Source organism: Cervus canadensis, chromosome 30, assembly GCF_019320065.1.
Source record: "Cervus canadensis isolate Bull #8, Minnesota chromosome 30, ASM1932006v1, whole genome shotgun sequence".
Lineage (NCBI taxonomy): Eukaryota > Metazoa > Chordata > Mammalia > Artiodactyla > Cervidae > Cervus > Cervus canadensis.
Window position 1 is genome coordinate 31,061,277 of NC_057415.1, and position 18,827 is coordinate 31,080,103.

Here is an 18,827-nt window from a genome sequence, read left to right on the forward strand (position 1 = left end):
AAGATGCCGGTCAGCAAGACCGCAGCCACTAAAGGACATCTGATGGGAAAGTGGAATCTGGAGAAAAATCTCAGTAGCAGAGTCTGAAAGCTGACCAGTGCTTTAGAATCTCCTGGAAATCATCTCTGCACATGTCTCTCTTTTAGGGGCTGCAGAAGCCCAGAGAAGTGATAGATGACTCGCCCAAAGCTGAGCAGTTTCAGGCGTTTCAATCACACAGCCAGGCTCCAAATGAGGCTCCACCAACTGCGTCTTCAACAACAGAGACTAAGCTAGACTAGAAATGGATCTTCTGACACCTCGTCCTCAAACACAACCAAATTAGATGCACTGGAGAGAGGTGGTCACCTTATCCGTAAAGCCCTGGAAGAAGGATATTCCAGAACCTTCCTTGTTCTCCTTCAAAAAATTATATACCCTCTAAAGCTGTCCACCTGATGCCAACAGCTGACTCACTGGAAAAGACCCTGATGCTGGGAAAGACTGAGGGCAGGAGGAGAAGGGGACAACAGAGGATGAGATGGTTGGATGGTATCACTGACTCAATAGACATGAGTTTGAGTAAACTCCAGGAGTTGGTGACGGACAGGGAAGCCTGGCGTGCTGCAGGCCATGGGGTTGCAAAAAGTCGAACACGACTGAATGACTGAACTGAACTGAACTGGAGCTATCAAGGAACATTTTTTAAAGTTAATCCACATGGTTCTCAACCAGGGCAGTATGCCCCCTGGGGACAACTATAAGGAGGTATGTGCAGTTTTGCTTATCATAATGACTGGAGGGTTACCCGTAACTTGTTGGCAGAGAAGAAGGAAGCTGAACCTCGTGTAAGTCTAAGGACAGTCCCAAGCAGTGGAGAACTGTTCCTTCCAAAATGCCAAGAGCTCTCTCACTGACAGCACAGCAATCCATCGTCTGCATTTGGCTGGGCTTGCTGAGCTCAGAGTAACATCAATGCTACAACACCGTCTTCCTGGAAACCCTTCTCAGCACTCAGATGCTTATCGGGCCACTTCTCAGGGTGTTCTCTGCCCACTCAATTTATTCCCAACATGGCATCTATAAGGCTGGCAAGGGGAAAGGGCCAGTGGTTGCCAAAGATGTTAAGAGATGAACAACATCCAGGTAACGGTTTTCGTGGATTTGATCTCAATGAATAACTGCCTTGATGTTCACTCAGAGCAGAGAATGCAGAGAAAGACACACCTGTAGGCTGTCAGGGAAGAGGCAGTTCTAAGTCGGGAATGCTTTGCTTGGCTTATTTTTTTCTTTTTCTCTCCTTCAAGCACTAGTGACCCATCAACAACATTCCAGCCACTCACACCTCAAAGTCCCTCAAAAAAAAAAAATCTGTAACTAAGAAGAACCAAGAACCCAAAGAAGGCAAGGAGATCGGGAAACCTGGCCTTTGCCCTACGAGATACAAAGCACTTTTTACACTTATTCACAACAACTCGGAAGTCACATCCAGGTTCTGCATATGAGGAATAAGATTTCATGTACAGAAGACAGTATTAAAATTCTGAAAAATAATTTGGAGGTCTTATGAAGATAATGCACACTGGGATCTCAGTCCCATCTAAGGAATTACTTAACCTACAGTAATGAAAGATCCAGAAAGAGACTGATTAGAATAAGGCTCCAAAGTGAATTCATCATGGAGTATTTAATTACTTGTGACATTCAAAACCAGACAGGACACAGAAACCCAGGAGAGCAGTGGCCCTTGGACATTCACACACGCCCAGGACAAGAAAATTGGCCCCACGTTAGGGGCTCATTGAATATGGGTGCTGCCTCTCAGCCCATGACAACCCAGGAAGCCAGGAACACACCATCAGCTCAGGGTCCTTGCCTGGTCACTCATGAGAACCACCTTCAAGGCCCTGATGCTTGCCAATACCAGATCCTGCCCACCCTAGAGTTTCAGATTCAACCAGTCCAGGGTGAGCCCCAAGCACCAGTTATTTTTTTTTTAAAACATGCCAGATGGTTTTAATGTGCAGCAGGGCTGTGTGATTTCCAATGAAGGGGCTCAGCGAAGGCTCTTTGAAGGTGATGGTTTCCCAGCAGATGAGCATGGGTATAGGAACAGTAGGAAAAAAATATGGGGCAAAGATGATGTGATTCTCTAAGACCTGAACCCATGATGTATGCTTAGGAGCAGAGATAATACATATACAAAAGTTAAGTTGGACCCAGGTTGTAGAAGGCTGCGAATAGCCAGTGAGAGCTACCCATGGGCAGGCACAGGGTCTGGGCCACCAGCTACGGAAACCCATCTTTGCTCCTTCTGCAGGTAACAGGCCTAGCACGGTGCTTATAAAGCAGGTTCTAGAAACTACCACTCCATGAATGGTAATGGATCCACCACCAATAGAAAGCGGTGGATAAGACTAGCTGTTTTTATGGGGGTGGGGAGGGCTGTCCAATAGAGGAATGATTTGGGAAAACCCTAGATTTGAAAAAAAAATAAAACATGTGTCTTCCTTGAAGGACTTCTTGGTACTTTTGACACCCCAAAGGGCACTGGAAGATCCAAGAAGAGAATGAAGGATGAAGCATTTCCCAAACATGTGACCACAGCCTTTCCTGGAGGTGCATCTCCAGGGACTCCTGTTCCCTAGGCCTAGAACACATCTTGACAACAACTGCCTCCCGAGAGGGTCCCTGAGAGGCTGTGTCTGACCACCCAGAAAGTTCGGACATATGTCCCTGATGCCTGCCAGTGGACAGGTGAAGAAAAACAGGCAGCTCAGAAAACCAAGAGGAAGGAGGGGTTGGAGAGAAGGTTCTCCTCTTACCATTTTCTCAAGGAAAAAAAAAGAAAAAACACGTACTGCTGTTATTTCTTCAAAACCTGGTTACAAGCATAATGACTGCTCAGTGTGGAAAATTTAGACACTTTAAGAAATATGACATGAAAACCTTTAAAAGCAATAGCTCACCTGGTAATTATGGACTTCAGGATTTGTTTTAGGGCTAAAAAAAGAAAAAGAAAAAGAAAAATTGTAATAGGCTGTAAAGCAGATTGATTACTGATTTACTTAACAGCTGTAAACTAATCTTAGGATGCTGGCTACTCTGTTAGCAACTTTTACAAATCCTATTTCTTTTTGGTTACTAGCAGTTTAACTGAGTATATAATTGGGGAAACTAAATAGCAGCTTTCATTAGTCACTTAAAGCTTACAAATTAAAAAAAAAGCTCACAAATAAAAATATCTAGGTTAAGATTCCAGAATCCCACTTGTGACATTATATTTTGGTGGTAAAAAAGATCTTTTCACAGTTGGGCAAACCAAGTAACTTTAGCTCCCGTTTCAGGTTGCCCTGGCATTGCTGGGTGGCCCATGGTACCAGGCAGCTCCAGTGATGCCCAGGGCTTTCTCCAACTGATGGAAGAGTCGCGGGTCCCTTCTGAGCGCCCACCACCAAGGGCCCCACTTCCCTCAACAGGGCAGCCATGGCATGGCCACCACTCTGGAAGGTTCGTTCCACATAAGATTCTGTCCTGGGAACTTGACATCTTGTTATTTAATCCACACAGCAAGGCGATGAGATGCATACATGTTACCACCTCATTTTATACGTAAAGGAATGGTTGCCTAACAGAGGAGTTAAAACACTTGCTGGCTAGTCCACGGCAGAGACATTTTTTGCAAAATCTCCAGGTCTGTACCCTTTCTGCTAAGCCACCCTGGCTCTCTGAGAACCTAAGGAAAGGTTCTGGGCTCCTCATGCATGATCCTTTGTTGATGGAATCTGAAGTCTAACCGCTCTGGTCAGAAGTATGGACAGAGACAGCTGGTGCAAAACACAACGCTTGGCGGGAGAAACCACAAACCAACCCAAGCACAATCATCGGGCTACGCTGCTAGGGCGGCATGTTCGAAATCAAGGTTTCTCCAGCAATGAGAAGGAAACCCATCATGGTTATGAGTCTTGCTTGAGGTCCAAGTAGTCCTGCGTTCCAGTTTTCAGAGCGGGCAGTGCAGAGCGCCAGGCTCTGGGCCAGATTCAGCCCCTGCTGCCCTTCCCCAGGAGGACTAAGTGTCTGCAAGATGCCGTACTCCTGGCATTACCTCGGCCCTCAGAGCACAATTGTATCCCCAGCTCCCACAGCACTGCTCTCCACCCCAGGATCCCACAGGCTGTGAAGAGCAATTGAACAGCTGCGAACAGTGGTTATTAGCTCATTTGTTCCTAAAGGGTATGTTTACTGGGGTTGGTTTTTTCCCTCAGTGGAGTGGTTTTTTTTTTTTTTTTTAGCTTGTTGTAGCTCCCGATATATATAATCTCTACTAGATGCTATGAGGAAAATGTAATTTTATTAGGGAAAAACAAACAAACAAAACAATCACTTCCTGAGCGAGCAAAGGAAAGAAATGGAAGTCATAAGCCCCTGAGAATGAAAAGTAAGACACACACTGCCCACCCCAGGGATCCTGGAAACACGGTAAGCTTGTGGGCCTAAACTAACCCACATGGGATCCCTGAGCTCCCCTCTTATTCTCGAGGTCCAAGCCGGGTGTGGAGCAGTTCAACAGGCCCCTCGGGGCCTTCGTGAGATGCTGGGAACTGAACCCAGACACAGGAGTCAGACACCTGCCGCCCAGCCGAACGAACGGCACTGCAGGCAGCGTGTGCAATCAGAGATGCAAGGCTGAGTTTCCAGCTGCGTTAACACAAGGGCCAGCTACGTTTTCCAGAACCTTGGGGTCCCTGAGGTGTCTTGGGGGCTGCCTGGGGGTGGGGTGGGGTGATGAGCAGCAGGTGCCAGCCCTGCCCTCGGGTCCCAGCTCAGCAGCATCCAGAACATCCCAAACTGGTCTGTTCTCTGTCCTGGAAAACCTTCCATGGCAGGTTTCCCCTAGGGGGCCAAAGCCAGAGGCTAAAGAAGTTTGAAGAACACTTGATCAAGCCCAACCTCTTTGTTTTCAGATGAGAACAAGGAAAGCCCAGAGCTGGCTGGTGCTCTGCTGGGGCTGGGCGAGAGGCCTCCCAAAGTCTCATCACCAGCCCGCTCCTCCGCACGCGCCGCCAACCGCTCAGGGTGCACAGCGCCCCAGAGCTGTGGCGACCTCAAAGACCACCCTCTGTGGCAGCCCGAACCCTATGCCTGGGATGGCCAGAGGGTACCTAAACAGGACCACCAGTGGCTGGAGCTTGGACCCAGGGGCTAAAACAATTATAGTCTGGGGTTCTCTAGCGTAATAGCTGTCTACCAAGATCAAAACTCATGTAAGAAAGCAATTGTTTCAGGGAGAGAAAGGTACATACCAGGTGGGACAGACCTGGGACCTAGACCTCCCTGGGAGCTTTTAAAACCACAGATGCCCGGGTCCCCACCCCCCAGAGACTGATTTGATTAGCCTGGGGAGCGGCCTGGCTGAGGCTATCACAGCTCAGCACATGATTTCCATGTACAGGAAAGATGCAGGCCACCTGTGCGTCGGGGACGGGGCGGCAAACCACGCCCCACACCTGCTTTAGTGAGTCAAGTTGAATCGGAACACAGTCCCGGTCGTTCACTGACGTACTGTCTGTTGCTTGCAGGCTCTAAGGACAGAGCATGTCTGTGGTCCTGAGACAGACGGCAGAGCCCACAACATCTAAAATACTTACTACCTGGCACTTTACAGAAAAAGTTCGCTGAGGCCTGTGGTAGAGTTTCAGTCTCAAGACGAGTTCTCTTCCTGCAGGAATGTCACTGGGTGTCTGATAAAGGTCTTCCACGTGGTCTGACATAAAACCCACATGTCACTGAGCAAACCCAGCTTTTCTCTGGGAGCTTCGGCTTTTCCACAGCCTGGCCCCTCTTTCCCACCACCGCCTGCAGAGCTGTTAGCACACCCTGTCCTACACATGCCGATCACCTTCGTCACCACTGTTAACAATACCCAGGGCACAAAGCCACTCAAGCAAAGCAGCTGTGCTTTCCAAAGTAACAAACTATCGTGGAACGTTCTATTGTGTACTTGTTGAAAGCCAGGTGGACCATATAGCCTGGCAGCAGAAAAAGGGAGTGGGGGGTGGGGCCCATCAAGTGCCTCACTTCATGATTTAATTGTATTAAACGTCACCACTGCAAATAAATACAATAATTCAACAGCAGAGCTGTCCCCAGACTCTGCGGGCACTTACCAGAACTGAGCTGCTATCACTGGGTTACTTGCTTTAAAGGAAAAACAGAAAAATAAGACATTTTAGAGGGCTTGAACACTTTTTACCATTTGGACCACTTTTTACCAATGACTGGGGAAGAGACTTCCATGATCTCAGAGCAGTCCCAATCCCAGAAGGCAGACTCTTCAACCTGGTTACTTCTCCTTTCTGGAGGAAACATAAATCACCTTCTTGCTGGGCCCCACCCTCTGATTCACTCTGAAAATGATGGCTGAGCCAGTTCTCAGGACCAGGAGCCCTAGGACGCAGAGAAGAGACAGCCCCTGCTCTCAAGGAGCTTATAGTCTTCATATAGATAGAGACTGCATCAGGAGACACTACAAGCTGAAATACAAGCATGAGCCTGTGCGGCGGAGCTCAGGGCAGACGCCTGCAACCCGGTTCGGGTGTGAGTCTGCAGAAGGATCATGGACAGAGGTAGACCTTGTGTATCTAGACTCCATTTTGTTTTGTGAAAACTGGAGCATGGAAAATCGTTACATGTTTCCCGAAGAGGCCAGAACTCTGGCTGGAGAAAATGTCAGGAAACTAAAGGAGGCAAAGAGGTTGGAGACCAGGAAGGGAAGTGGAGGAGAAGCACAGAAGGATGGAGTCAAGGCCCCTCCCCACTGCAGCAGCCACGGCCTTTGTGTCTGTACGCCTCCAGGGGCTGCGGACTCACTCCCTAAAGAGGGAGCACTGTCTCTGGATGGCCACATCAGAAAGTTCTTCCTTATACCAGGGTGTTTCTGGGCAACTTTGGACCAGCTGGCTACGAGCACAGTGCTCGCCTGGGAGGTGGACACAGCTCTTGGGACAGAGCGTGCTCTCATCTCTCTCCCCACCCCATCACCTGTCACTCCCACTTCCTGCAATCAGTCACCCTTCACGGATCTGCCACCCTCCCTGGACACACCCCCACCCTCTCAACCTCTGGCCTTTCTTGAAAGTGAGGCCACATTCCCTAGGCTCTGGGCATTTTTCCCCCAGAGAAGCAGCCAAGAATGGATTTAGAGAGTTTCTGGTCACCATACTACTGCACTGTTGGTTTACAAAGAAGGAAACAGAGGGGGAACACAAGGTTAAAGATTCTAGAATGGGAAGGCATAGGCTCCAGGTCCCATAAAGGCCCACTAAGTCCTGAGTTATACAAGAAAAACATATGGAATGGCCACTACACTGATATCCAAGCAGGGAACAAGGGAGGGGTAGGGAGAGTGCAAAGGTCCTGCTATAAAAGAACAAGCATCTTAGTGCTAAACTCGATGTCCTGAATGAAGGAGCAAGCAAGTGTGGACACGGGAGAGCTAGGCTTTGGGACTGTAAACAATCCTGGACTGCTCATCTCCTGACAGCACCTGTATTGGGTACTAGGGCCCATACACGTGCGGGGCCACAGTAGGAAATGACAGACGAAGCTCAGGAAGGCGGGGGTTGGGCCCACTTCCGGGGTCTGGCTAAATTCAAGGGCAGGGAGTGTCTGGATTGACTGTGGGCCCTGAGTCCAGTATTTAAGGGTTCTGGTTCTCCTCTTACATAGTCAGAATTCTGGTTAGCACGAGACTGATGTCCCCACTTGAAACTCGAAGATGGAAGACAGGATTTCCCTGGTGGTCCAGTGGTTAAGAATCGGCCTGCCAACGCAGGGGACATGGGTTTGATCCCTGGTCTGGGAAGATTCCACATGCTACGGCGCAACTAAGTCTGTGTGCCACAACTACTGAAGCCCATGTGTGCCAGAGCCCTGCTTCACAAGAGCAACGAGAAGCCCCCACGTGCTCCAACTAGAGAAAGCGCGGGCACAGCAATGAAGGCCCAGCACAGCCAAAAAGTAAATAAGTAAAATAAATTTAAACTGAAGAAACAACAACCAAAAAACCCAAACAAAGAAAAAAAATAAACTGGAACATGGAGGAGAGACAGGGACTGTTTTTCCCTCAAAGACACGTCATCATCTTTCACAGGCAAGAAACAAGTTTACCTATGACATCTCTGAGGTCCCAGGTCCCAAAGAAGCAAACAGGCACAAGAAAGGAAATACAGAAAAGGGAGAGAAGGAGATGAACACACCCAATGGGAAAGACTAAAGACAGATGGATGGTGAGAGTAGCTTGATTCCCACCAAGAGAATCCCACTGGGGTTTTGTTGAAAGATTCACAGCGACAGAGAACAAGAAACAGTTCCTCCAAAAACTGCTTCACCAAACTCCTTGGGGCTTAACCAACTAAACCACGACATAAAATTCCAAAACAGAATGCAAATCACACCACCTTTGAACGTCGAATGTCTTCGGGATGGATAGCGTTTACTAGGCTTCCTCTCGAAGGTGCTGGTTCTTCGTAACCTGGCGCCATGCGTCGCTTGATACTCTGTCCGCCCACTGGAAAGCAAACATTCACAGCATGCTACCAAAATCGCAATGTCGGTTCAGTATATGTACTTGGAAGTGAATTTTTATTTTCAAGAGCTCCAGTGTAAATTTCAACTTATCTCGAACTCGTTTGGTAAAGACACACACTAAATTTAGCTTTCTGTTTGGAAATAAAATCGCCATTGCCAAATCCAGGCTGTATTCCATTTCTACCAAAGGACAAACCTGCAATTTAGGGACCAGCCACTTGACCGCACAAACCAAGGAGGTCCAAGTTATCTGGAACCTTTGAGTAAAAGAACACCAAATCACACATAAAATAACCTTCCATAAAACATATTAGGTAGACGTTTCACTCTTTTAAAAGGCTGTTATCAATGACCACTTAAACTAAACCGTCGCTTTCCTTGCTATGCCCAAGAAAACACTGCTGCTTTCAGCAAAGCTCTCAATCACCCTGACGCCCAGCTACAGCTTCCAGGCGGCAATGCTGTCTTTGTCTGATCTATCATTGCCTCATTCCAGCCACCCTCGGTTTACAATTCATCACCTGGAAGGAGGCACTTGCCACCTGCTCTAACTGCCTCCCAGGGGCAAGCTCATCTCCAAACTCCCTTCCATCTCATGCTTCCCTTTAAAGAGCACAAGGGAACCTGGGCAAGGCCAAGCCCCATGGGAGTGTCCTCCCGGGATGGAAGCCTGTCTGGGCAACTTCTACAGTCCCCTGCTCATTTCAACAAGAGTAGACTTCAGAACACCACACAATGTCTCTGCCAGGCTTTGCAATCATGACATCTTCAACCCCCCACAGGACCCGTGATTCGAGTCTTTCTCAGAAAGGACTTGGTCCCCCTCCTCCCCTCTGCAGCATTTAAAAATACGTTCAAACAAAGTTAATTCTTTAAACACAAGTGCACGGCCATTTCTGTGCACAGCCGAAGAACTTGAAATGAACAAATCCTCTGGCATTTTAAATAGAGTTCAAGGACATGCCACGTGTGGGAAGAGGTTATGAAACCATGTGAAGTTTCCGATCTTGTAACAGCAATTCTCAGATCTATAAACAGGCCTCAGAAATCAACCCTGGGAGTATATTTAAAATGGACATTCTCAGGTTTTATTCATACAGGCACATGTGTGCAGCCACTGACTCTAATTAGGAAAGTCTTAGCTGGGGTCCTAAATCTTCATTTTTAACAAACACCCAGGGAGTCCTAGTGCACTTTAAGAGACATGGTCTTAGAATCATGAATAAAAACATATCAGAATAAATTGTCTTTCTCCAGTCTTTTCAAATACTGTTGAGCCCGTCTGGGTCATTCACACACCCGGTGACATCCACACTTATTCCTAACTGTCACCAAATACCTTGATGTTAGCATGTGACAGGCCATAGAGCAGTGGTTAAAAAAAAGACAAAGGACCCCGACCGCCTGGGGTTGAAGCTCAGCGCCAGCACTGACGGACGGTGGCTTTGGGCGGACTATCCACACCCCGGCACTAGTTCCCTTATTCGCAAAATGGGCATAATCTGAGGACCCATCTTATTAGGGCCACAGGGAGGATTCACCAGTTGGTACGTGAAAAGCTCCAGAGCTGGATGGTTGATAGAGCTTCCTGAAATGATGCTGTGTTCTACCTACAAGGACACCGCCCAGCGTGGCAGCCACCGGCTTTCATTTGCACCGGGCTCCTGAAGCCTGGTGAGTGAGACCAAGGAACCACATTTTAGAATGCATTTAACATTAATTAATCTAAACAGCCACCTGTGGCTCGTGTCTACTGTATTAGCACGGTTCCAGGTGAATGTCAATGGTTAAGCATTTTGTGATGATTAGTCTCATTTTATCAAGGAGGATAGGGAGGCTGAAAGAGCTCAGATGTTAAGAAAGAAGCTGGAGCGTGAGGTCCAATGCAAGTCCCCGAATGCACATCCATGGCTCCTTTTCCCCTGAACGTCCCCACCGCCCTCCTTCGGGGCTGGTGACCCAGCGGTAAAAATGGCGCCTACCTGAACCGGAAGCGCGAGCCCAGCCGGATGAAGTCCGACCTGTTGGACTTGCTGTTTCCCGGCGTCCGCAGCCGGAAGAAGGCGTGATGCTCCACGGCGCACTTCCACAGGTGCTTGCAGGTCCGGGCGCTGTCCAGGCGGAACACGAACGTGTGCTCCTGCTCCCGGCCCTCGGAGGAGAAGTGTGAGTTCCGGTTTACGCGGGTGCTGGTAACACCGATGCAGGCTCACTCCCGGCGAAGAGGAGGGACGGGGGCAAGGCTTACCTGGTCATCATCCTCCACCACCACCAGCGTCAATTTGCTCTTTTTAAAATCCATCTTGGTAATTTTCGGCCTGGCCAGAGAGAAAGCATTTTAAAAGCGCAGTCTGCAGGGGCAACCATCTACACATTACACAGCCCTTTCCTTTCTACCGGTTACGCTTCGATTTGCTTAAGAAATCATTCATTCAGGTAAGTGTGATTATTCAGAAGCGCCACTTCCATTGTCAGACACCCACACACGCAAGAGTCTGTGTGTTTTTAAAACGAATCTGGGTGTTGCCAGCATCCCTCGATCATCATCCCTCACATAGAATTCCACCACAAAAGAGGAAAAAGACATTTTTAATATAGGACAAAACTAAATTACCAAAAGAATAAGCCTATTTTGTTAGCTCCTTCAAAGATTAATATGCCTGTCGGGGTCAGTCCAAGAGAATATTCACAGCCATCTCTTCCCTACAAACAAACGAAGGCACAGTCGGTAGAAGGTTCTAACAGGTGGTCACAGAGCAGAATGCAAAACAGTTCTTCACCGCGTTACTTTGTTTCCACATTGTTTCCACATTTTTCCCATCATGGGGAACCCCAGTTACTTAAATGGCACAGTTCTTACCCTGACAACGTGCATGTCTACCCCATACATTTCCAGCCACTTCGCTTTATTCAGATAGGAGAGTTCCGCCTGGGCAGGGCTCTTTCCCCTTAGAAAAACCAACAAGACACGTGTGAACTGCCATGTGGACACCCACAGGAGTCTGCAGGGCATGGCCACTCTAAGGGTGCCTGGGGCAATTAAAGGGATGGGGGATACCATCTACATTAACATGACACAACCTCCGAGGGCAGACTGCTAACAGAAAGAGGAGAGAGCAGGGCTTACAACATGAGGCTTGAGGAAGCGCTTGTGTGTGTGTAGATACGTGCACATGTGTGCAAAGGAGAAAGGCTGAGTATATATAGCTGACTGCTCAGAGCACCCTCCTGCAGGGCAGAGGGTGGGGTGGGGCATATGGGGAGTGAGGTATGGCAAGATTCTATATCCACATTTTTCCACGTTGTTTCAGTGGGATACAAGAATGTGCTGAGGTCACATGCCATTTTCAAGAGTCAGAATGGCTGCGGGACACCGTGAGCCCATGCTAAGATTCTGAGTCCTGGAGTGACTCGGCACGGGCAGTGTTTGGGGAAGATGGGCGGGCAGTAGGAGAGGCAGCGGGCCTGTTCTCCAGGCATAAAACTGCCAGGCTAGGGTGACTGAGGGAGGGAAGGGGACAAAGCAAAGGATAAATGACAGGGCTGGATTTAGCTGTGGTGACCACGTGTCCTGAAATGTAACTCTGTACAACACACGGTCTCAAATATGAGTGTCCCCGTAAGGGACCACAGGACACATTTCTATAGGATTTGGCCTTGAAGTTCAGGCCATGAACACAGCCCCTGGTATGCAGATTGGCTGGATCCAGGCGGCATCCCCTGGCTTGTTCAGGAGGCTGGGAAAGCGGCCCTGGTTATTCGATGAGCAAATCAGGACCAGGTCCTGCATTTCTGAGAGGACCCGGAATGTAGTTTGGTTTTTACTGTACAGCTCTGGAAAGAGAGACGTCCTGTGGGCCTTTGGAAAAGCAGGGCTGAAGCGTCAGAGAGAAAGCAGTGAAGAGCTGGAGCTGTAATTTCAGTCATCAGCAGAGCCGCTCCACCAGCAGATAAAGAGTCTGACCAACGTTTGTTAGTCACTCAGTCGTGTCTGACTCTTTGTGACCCCATGCACTGTAGCCCGCCAGGTTCAGGCTCCTCTGTCCAGTGGGATTCTTCAGGCAAGAATACTGGAGTGGGTTGCCATTCCCTTCTCCAGGGGATCTTCCCGAACCAGGGATTGAACCTGGACGTCCAAATTGCAGGCAGATTCTTTACTGTCTGAGCTCTCAGGGAAGCCCTCTGACCAATGCTTACACGTGACCAAATGCATACACTGGAATGCTGGATGGTAGCATCAAGGTACCTGCATTCTTTCCATCTCTGGAAGATATCAAATTCCATCGCTTCTGTCTGATTTGGAATGAACCGAAACTCAGACACAAGCTCTGGTGTGTGTTCTGGAAGCTCGCACTCCCCAAGCTCGGCTGCAGGTTTCATAAAAGGGAGAAAACATAAGACAGTGAATGCTTCTGGTTATTGCAGCAGCAAGTCCAAAGGCGCTCTGCCTGGCTGTAAACAGCACAGGTACCCCCTCAGGTATAACTAAGGCCCTCCTTTCAGGAGGACTTAACTCCCACTCGGTCCCCACAGGTACATTCAGAATCCCCTCCAATCACTCCAATGTGCTCCCCACTGGGCCATACACCATCATCTCGATTATGACTGTCTCTCTCCCGACTACTTCTCCTGCCCAGGGAGGCCCTGATTACATTACCCCCACCAAACTGTAATGCCTAAATTTGCAATAAAAGGCAACTGCAGGGAATGGGGACCTGCCCAGAAACATCCATGTAACAAGGCTCTCGTTAAGGGTGGGTCTGAGCAGCACACCAGAGTCTGCAGTACTGGAGAGGACCAATCAAGAATTCAGTACAGGCAGAATCGGGTGTTGGGGTGGGGGGAATGTCAGGAGGGAGAGGGAAGGCGGGAGGAGGGAGGGAAGAGGGGGTGCGAGGGCTGTGGGAGCAACTGCGGCAACTCAGGCAGAACCTGGGAGGGAGGCGGCTGTGCAGAAAGGAGCAATAGCCACGTGGGCGATCCCAAGCAAAAAGCCCAAAGCCGCCCCCACAGAGTGCAGGGCCGGAGGGCGCAGGAGGCCCATTCCTCCTAGACCTGAATGAGAAAATCTCTCTCTACTCCCCCAACCCTCGCAGGACAGGAGGCAGAGCCCGGAGGGAAAAGGAATCCCCCAGAGGTCCCTCTGCTCCTTTTCTGCGATTACCTCTGGTATCTGGCTAATACAAAGTGTGGTCTGCAGACCAGCAGTGTGGGCATCACCTGGGAGCTTGCTCACCATGCAGAATCTCAGGCCCCACCTGGGACCTGCAAGAACAAACCCCCCTCCCACCAGACGCCCAGGAGGGTGGGACATACGTTACCTGGAAAAGCCTGGATCTACGACAGGGCTTTTCTAACAAATATGCATCAGAATTGCCTGGAGGAGTTGTTAAAACACCCATGGCTGGCCCCCACCCCCAGAGGTTCTGAATCCATAGGTCTAGAATAAGGCCTGAAACCCTGCATTTCTCTTTATAAATTTATTTATTTTTAACTGGAGGATAATTGCTTTACAATGTTGTATTGGTTTATGCCATAGAACAACAAGAATCAGCCATAGGTATACATATGTCCCCTCCTTCTTGAACCTCTCACCCACCTCCCACCCTGAAAACCTGCATTTCTAACAAGCTCCCAGGTGATTCTGATGGAGCTGAGGCAGTATGTTCCCAGGGAACATACTTTGAGAACCACTGCTTAACACAAAATCCCACCAACAAGCCAGCGCATGACCGAATACCCCGAGTTGACAGCAACCCTTAATGTACACAGGAGCCCTTTCCACTGGCTTCTGAGCCCCAATCCCAGTGCCCACCTTTTCGGAGAGGGACTCCTGTAGGCTTGCAGAAGAGGATGAAGCGTCCCTGTCCACCCAGAGGAAGCAAGGAGGGCTGGTGTGAGGACTGCATGAGACAGCCTCTGACACTGGGCGGGGAATTCAGGGCTGTCTCCTTGCCTGACCACAGCCCCTCAAATCTGCAGCTCTTAGCTGGACGGCACCCCTAAGACCACCAGAGGTCTGGATCAGGGTATGCAGCTGCTGGGGACCCTGGGCAGAGCCACAAGTGATGCTTCTGCTCTGGACATATTTGCCCAGAAAAGGGGAGGGCTGGGCTTCCAAGGCTGGGGGCTGCAACTGATCTCTGACCTAGATGTTACCCTGAAGCTGCAGACCCAGCAAGGTTGGAAGGGCGGCCTGGAAAGAGGTCTCCCTTGATATGAACCACCCTGCAACATGGGCCAAAGCGAGCCGTGTGTCTGCTGGGGTGTCTGCACGAGACTTGATTAACTGTGCCCCGACACCATCAAGCACAGGAGGGAGAGGCCAATGACAGGGTTCCCGTGAGACCAGGCGAGGGGGCTAGTGTCCCTCCTTATCATTAGGGGGACTAACACAGGCCTGAAGGACACCCATCCTGAGGAAGCATGCTGCCTGCCTTCCAAGAACCTGCCAGCAAGAGCACACTTCGCTTAGCCGTGGTGGGGGATGGGGGGTGTGGAAGAAACAGCTCAGAGGCAGGAGGGCTTGACCCCGCTTGACCTGTGTGACCTGGGTAAAGTCCCCTAACTGCCTGGGTCTCTAATGCCTTATCCACAGACCTGAAACTTAACAAAGCAGGGACACACCACAAACGACTACATTTTCCCTCCTCCTTTTTCTTTGTACCTGAATTAATTTTCAAATCAACCATAAAATTCGTTCTCAAAAGAGCAGAGCCTCCAAGCAGGGCCACCGCATCAATGGAGGCACTGATTCAAGGACAACTGCGGCAAGACACGTGTTCACGGCTCCAGCATGAGAGGAAACACCTTTCCTTTCAGTTTTCAAATGCACAGAGGCTCTCGAGAAATTTCACAGTCCTTGGGGAGCTCTTCAAGTCCGTTCTGCACTTCCTGATCACCTACAGTAAGCCGAGTCCCCATTCAAGAATAAGAACTAAAGGTGACTAAAGAACTGAACTATCAGGGAATGGGAGTAATCTGGTCATTAAAAACCAACTTTATGAGTATAAACATGATGAAATCTATGTATTAAAATTACCAAGTAGAAAACCATACAAAACAATCTGTATACAACTATGACCAGACCTACATTTTCAAAACTCAGAACACATAGACAGAAACTCTGCTTGTCTGTGAGTAGGATGGTGGCTTCCTTCCTTCCTTCTACTCGTCTTTTGTCCTGATATTCTGTAATAAGCCTGTACTGATTTTATAATTTGAAAAGACTTAGATCAAGTTTTAAAACTTGGTAAATACAAAAGTGGGAAGCCAAATCTTATTCCGATGTTCAAAAAGAATTAGTGATTATGAATGAATACATCATAATTCATTATCCCATAGAAGCCAAAGAGCACACTGGTCAGAGTCCACAGCATATGTCTGTCTGATGTGCTAACGAGATTCCTTATGTGCAGCTACACATTAGTATCCTCTTAATTAGTGCTGGAGACTTATCTTGTGCATCTTAAACTAAAATCCACCAATGCATCAAATGGATGGAATGGTCAACACTGAAAGTCAGGCAGGCAGCCCTCTTAGCCGTCTGTTCCCACCCACATGCTGATGGCTCCCCTGTCAGTGCTTCCAGCCTGACCTCTCTCGTGGAGCCTGATCTGCACTGACTCAAGAAGCTTCCAGAAGCCCCACTGGCCCCTCTGAGCCAAGAGACGGCACGGATGTCCCGCCATGGAGCCTGACTCTTAGTCTAGCCATTCGCTGTTAGCATCACCCATTCTCAGCAAAAGCCTAGCAGTCATCTCTGACTCCTCTTTCAACGCTGAAGCCTAATGACTGGGTCCTTCTTATATTATTGATGTGGTTTGGGTGTGTGTGTGTGTGTTTAACCCCAGCCTTGGTCAGTTTGGTTTTATTACAGCTACATCTCACTACCCCCGCCCCAGCCCCAGTCTTGGTCTTGTTCCTGTCCCTTTTCCCCATCATAACCACTGTGGCCTTTCTAAAACGCGCATCTGATGGGGCCTGCCTCCTTCTTCAAAGGCACCACTGCTGACAGCATGAAGGGCTTTAACTGGAGTCAAGGTCATCCACAGATTTTTGAACTTGGCCCTCTGACATTGCTCAATTGCTGGTGCCTCTGTGTACTTTTTTCTCTGTGCCTCGGTTCCTCTGCTCATCCCCATCTACCCTTCCTCCCATGGGCCTGCCACTTCCCAGCCTCCTGCAGGTCTCTCTTGCTGAAGGAACCACACCCAGTATATATGTGCGCATGGAGTACGTGATCCTGCCTTGTGGCCCTCAGGGGACCGGAAACTACTAGGGGATGGAGACCGTATCATGTTCATTTATACCCCCAAAGCAGAGCACTGTGCCTGCTAATAGTAAACCCTCGTTTGTTGAAAGGAAAAGCAATAACTTTAAAATGCTAATTACCACTAAGGAGTAATGTACCTTGTAGGCAGAGAGCGGCTAATTCCACAGCTGTTTCATATGGGCATTTCAATCTTGGGGAAAAAAAGAAAGAAATTAACTCTAAATATGAACTTTAATATTCATAACTATACAAAATGTCACTAAAACCATTTTTCAGAACGTAGTGATATTTAGATAATGATTTTTGTTCTCTGTGGTTTCTATTTTTGCTGTCTATATTAAAAAATGCAAACAGCCTGACTTACTTTCCCTGTTTCCCAAAGTCAGTTCTCCTCATATGTTAAATTAACCCCATCGAGGTATAGTTTCAACTCAAAGCATAATGGGCAATTTTCCTGAATCTGGCAAGAATGGGGAAGTTTGGAAAAGAGAATGAAAAGTCCTTCCCTTTGCTTTACTAGTTTTAAACTTATTTTATCTTGATTTGACACCCGCATCTTTTCAAGTTGCCTTAAGTCTTTCTTGAAACAAGGTCCTAGTGTTAGAAATAAACAGACAGACACTATATCTAAGATGGCCAGGAGAGCCAGATATACCCAAGCAATCAAATAACTGAGACATTGCCACAGAGCTGTATTACTACAAATCCGGTGATCCCATTCATACTGAATACACAAATTTTGTTAGAAAAATAATAATGACATACATTGGTATAGCACTTCATAGTTTTCAAAGCCTTTTCACATACGTGTATTATCCAGTGTGGTCAATGCATCAAGCATGTCAACCCCCACTATGGGTGTGGCCAGTGCTCCCCATGAGGAACTTCGTGTTCAAGTGTCCTGCCCACCGCCGGCCAGCTGGTAAATTCAATGCTGGGGCCAGAACACCAGTCTACTGTGAATATGGTAATGTCAGGCTGAGGTGCATGTCAACTGCAAAGTGCTATATGAATCCAAGATGTCGCCATTAATATTTTTCCAGACCGAAGACCATCACTAGGGAAGAGGCTTCTGGTATGAGAGCACAGTGTGGTGAGAGAGAAATACAGAGGCACGTTGGTACACACATAGTCAGAGACCTGTATCGCATGGCTAAGGCAAATGTATACACTGCACCATCTGCTTGTCCTAGAGTGTACCTTCCACTAGGATTCCTGTAGCACAGATTCTACGGAGAATCTGCAGCTTCAGAAATCACATTTTAAATCACCTTCAGGCTATATTCAAAATCAAAATGTATTCTTGTCAAGAGCAGGTACTGCTTTTTAGATTCAGTGGGGCTTAATTTTTCATGTAGCAGAAAACAGTCAATATGTCTGGTGAAAAATGACACAGCTGTAAAAGTTATGACTGCTGAAATCGCATATCCTTAAAATACATGCACCGCCTGTAAAATCAGTCACTTCAGTGCCAATGCCTGTCGTGCTCAACACTGTATAGCCAGAGGCCTAGGACTTAAAAACCATTTTTTAAGAGAGGAAAAGGAAATGAGATGAGACATCTAAACCTCTTTCTAGTAGAATCAGAACATAACCTCTTTACATAAATGCAGATGGTGATGAGCGAGACTTTCAGATCATCCAAATACTTGTAAGTGTATACATGCTAATAAAGTATCTTGCTTGCAAATACAACAAAAGCCATTACGAATGGAGCAATGATGTGACCAGGGAGAGAATAACTCTCCCAAACACATCACTGAAGATATCAAATGCTCTTGGAAATGCTTCAAGCCATAAAGGATTTATTTAACATAAGATGTTGATGACAGTGATACAAGTGTCAGACTCATTTTACAATGCCTGGTGTACTTTTTTTTGAATTTTGAAAAGGGAACACGGGTAAAGAGTTATAAAAAAGCACACACACAATGAATTATTTAGAAAATATACTATGATCTATCTTGAGTTAATGGTTAGAAAA

General features: G+C 48.0%; 1 protein-coding gene across 8 annotated transcripts in view; it reads right to left on the reverse strand.

The window, feature by feature from the left end:
- EPB41L4B (erythrocyte membrane protein band 4.1 like 4B) overlaps positions 1 to 18,827 on the reverse strand; it is a 138,452-nt gene that overhangs the window by 68,519 nt on the left and 51,106 nt on the right. For all 8 annotated transcript variants that reach the window (XM_043453493.1, XM_043453495.1, XM_043453497.1 and 5 more), the window contains exons 6-14: positions 16,981 to 17,033; positions 12,815 to 12,935; positions 11,429 to 11,516; positions 11,183 to 11,271; positions 10,817 to 10,886; positions 10,551 to 10,720; positions 8,439 to 8,548; positions 6,147 to 6,177; positions 2,949 to 2,982 (exon numbers count right to left, since the gene is read on the reverse strand). In XM_043453493.1, the coding sequence (XP_043309428.1) occupies positions 2,949 to 2,982; positions 6,147 to 6,177; positions 8,439 to 8,548; positions 10,551 to 10,720; positions 10,817 to 10,886; positions 11,183 to 11,271; positions 11,429 to 11,516; positions 12,815 to 12,935; positions 16,981 to 17,033 (766 nt within the window). The remainder of the gene's footprint in view (positions 1 to 2,948; positions 2,983 to 6,146; positions 6,178 to 8,438; positions 8,549 to 10,550; positions 10,721 to 10,816; positions 10,887 to 11,182; positions 11,272 to 11,428; positions 11,517 to 12,814; positions 12,936 to 16,980; positions 17,034 to 18,827) is intronic.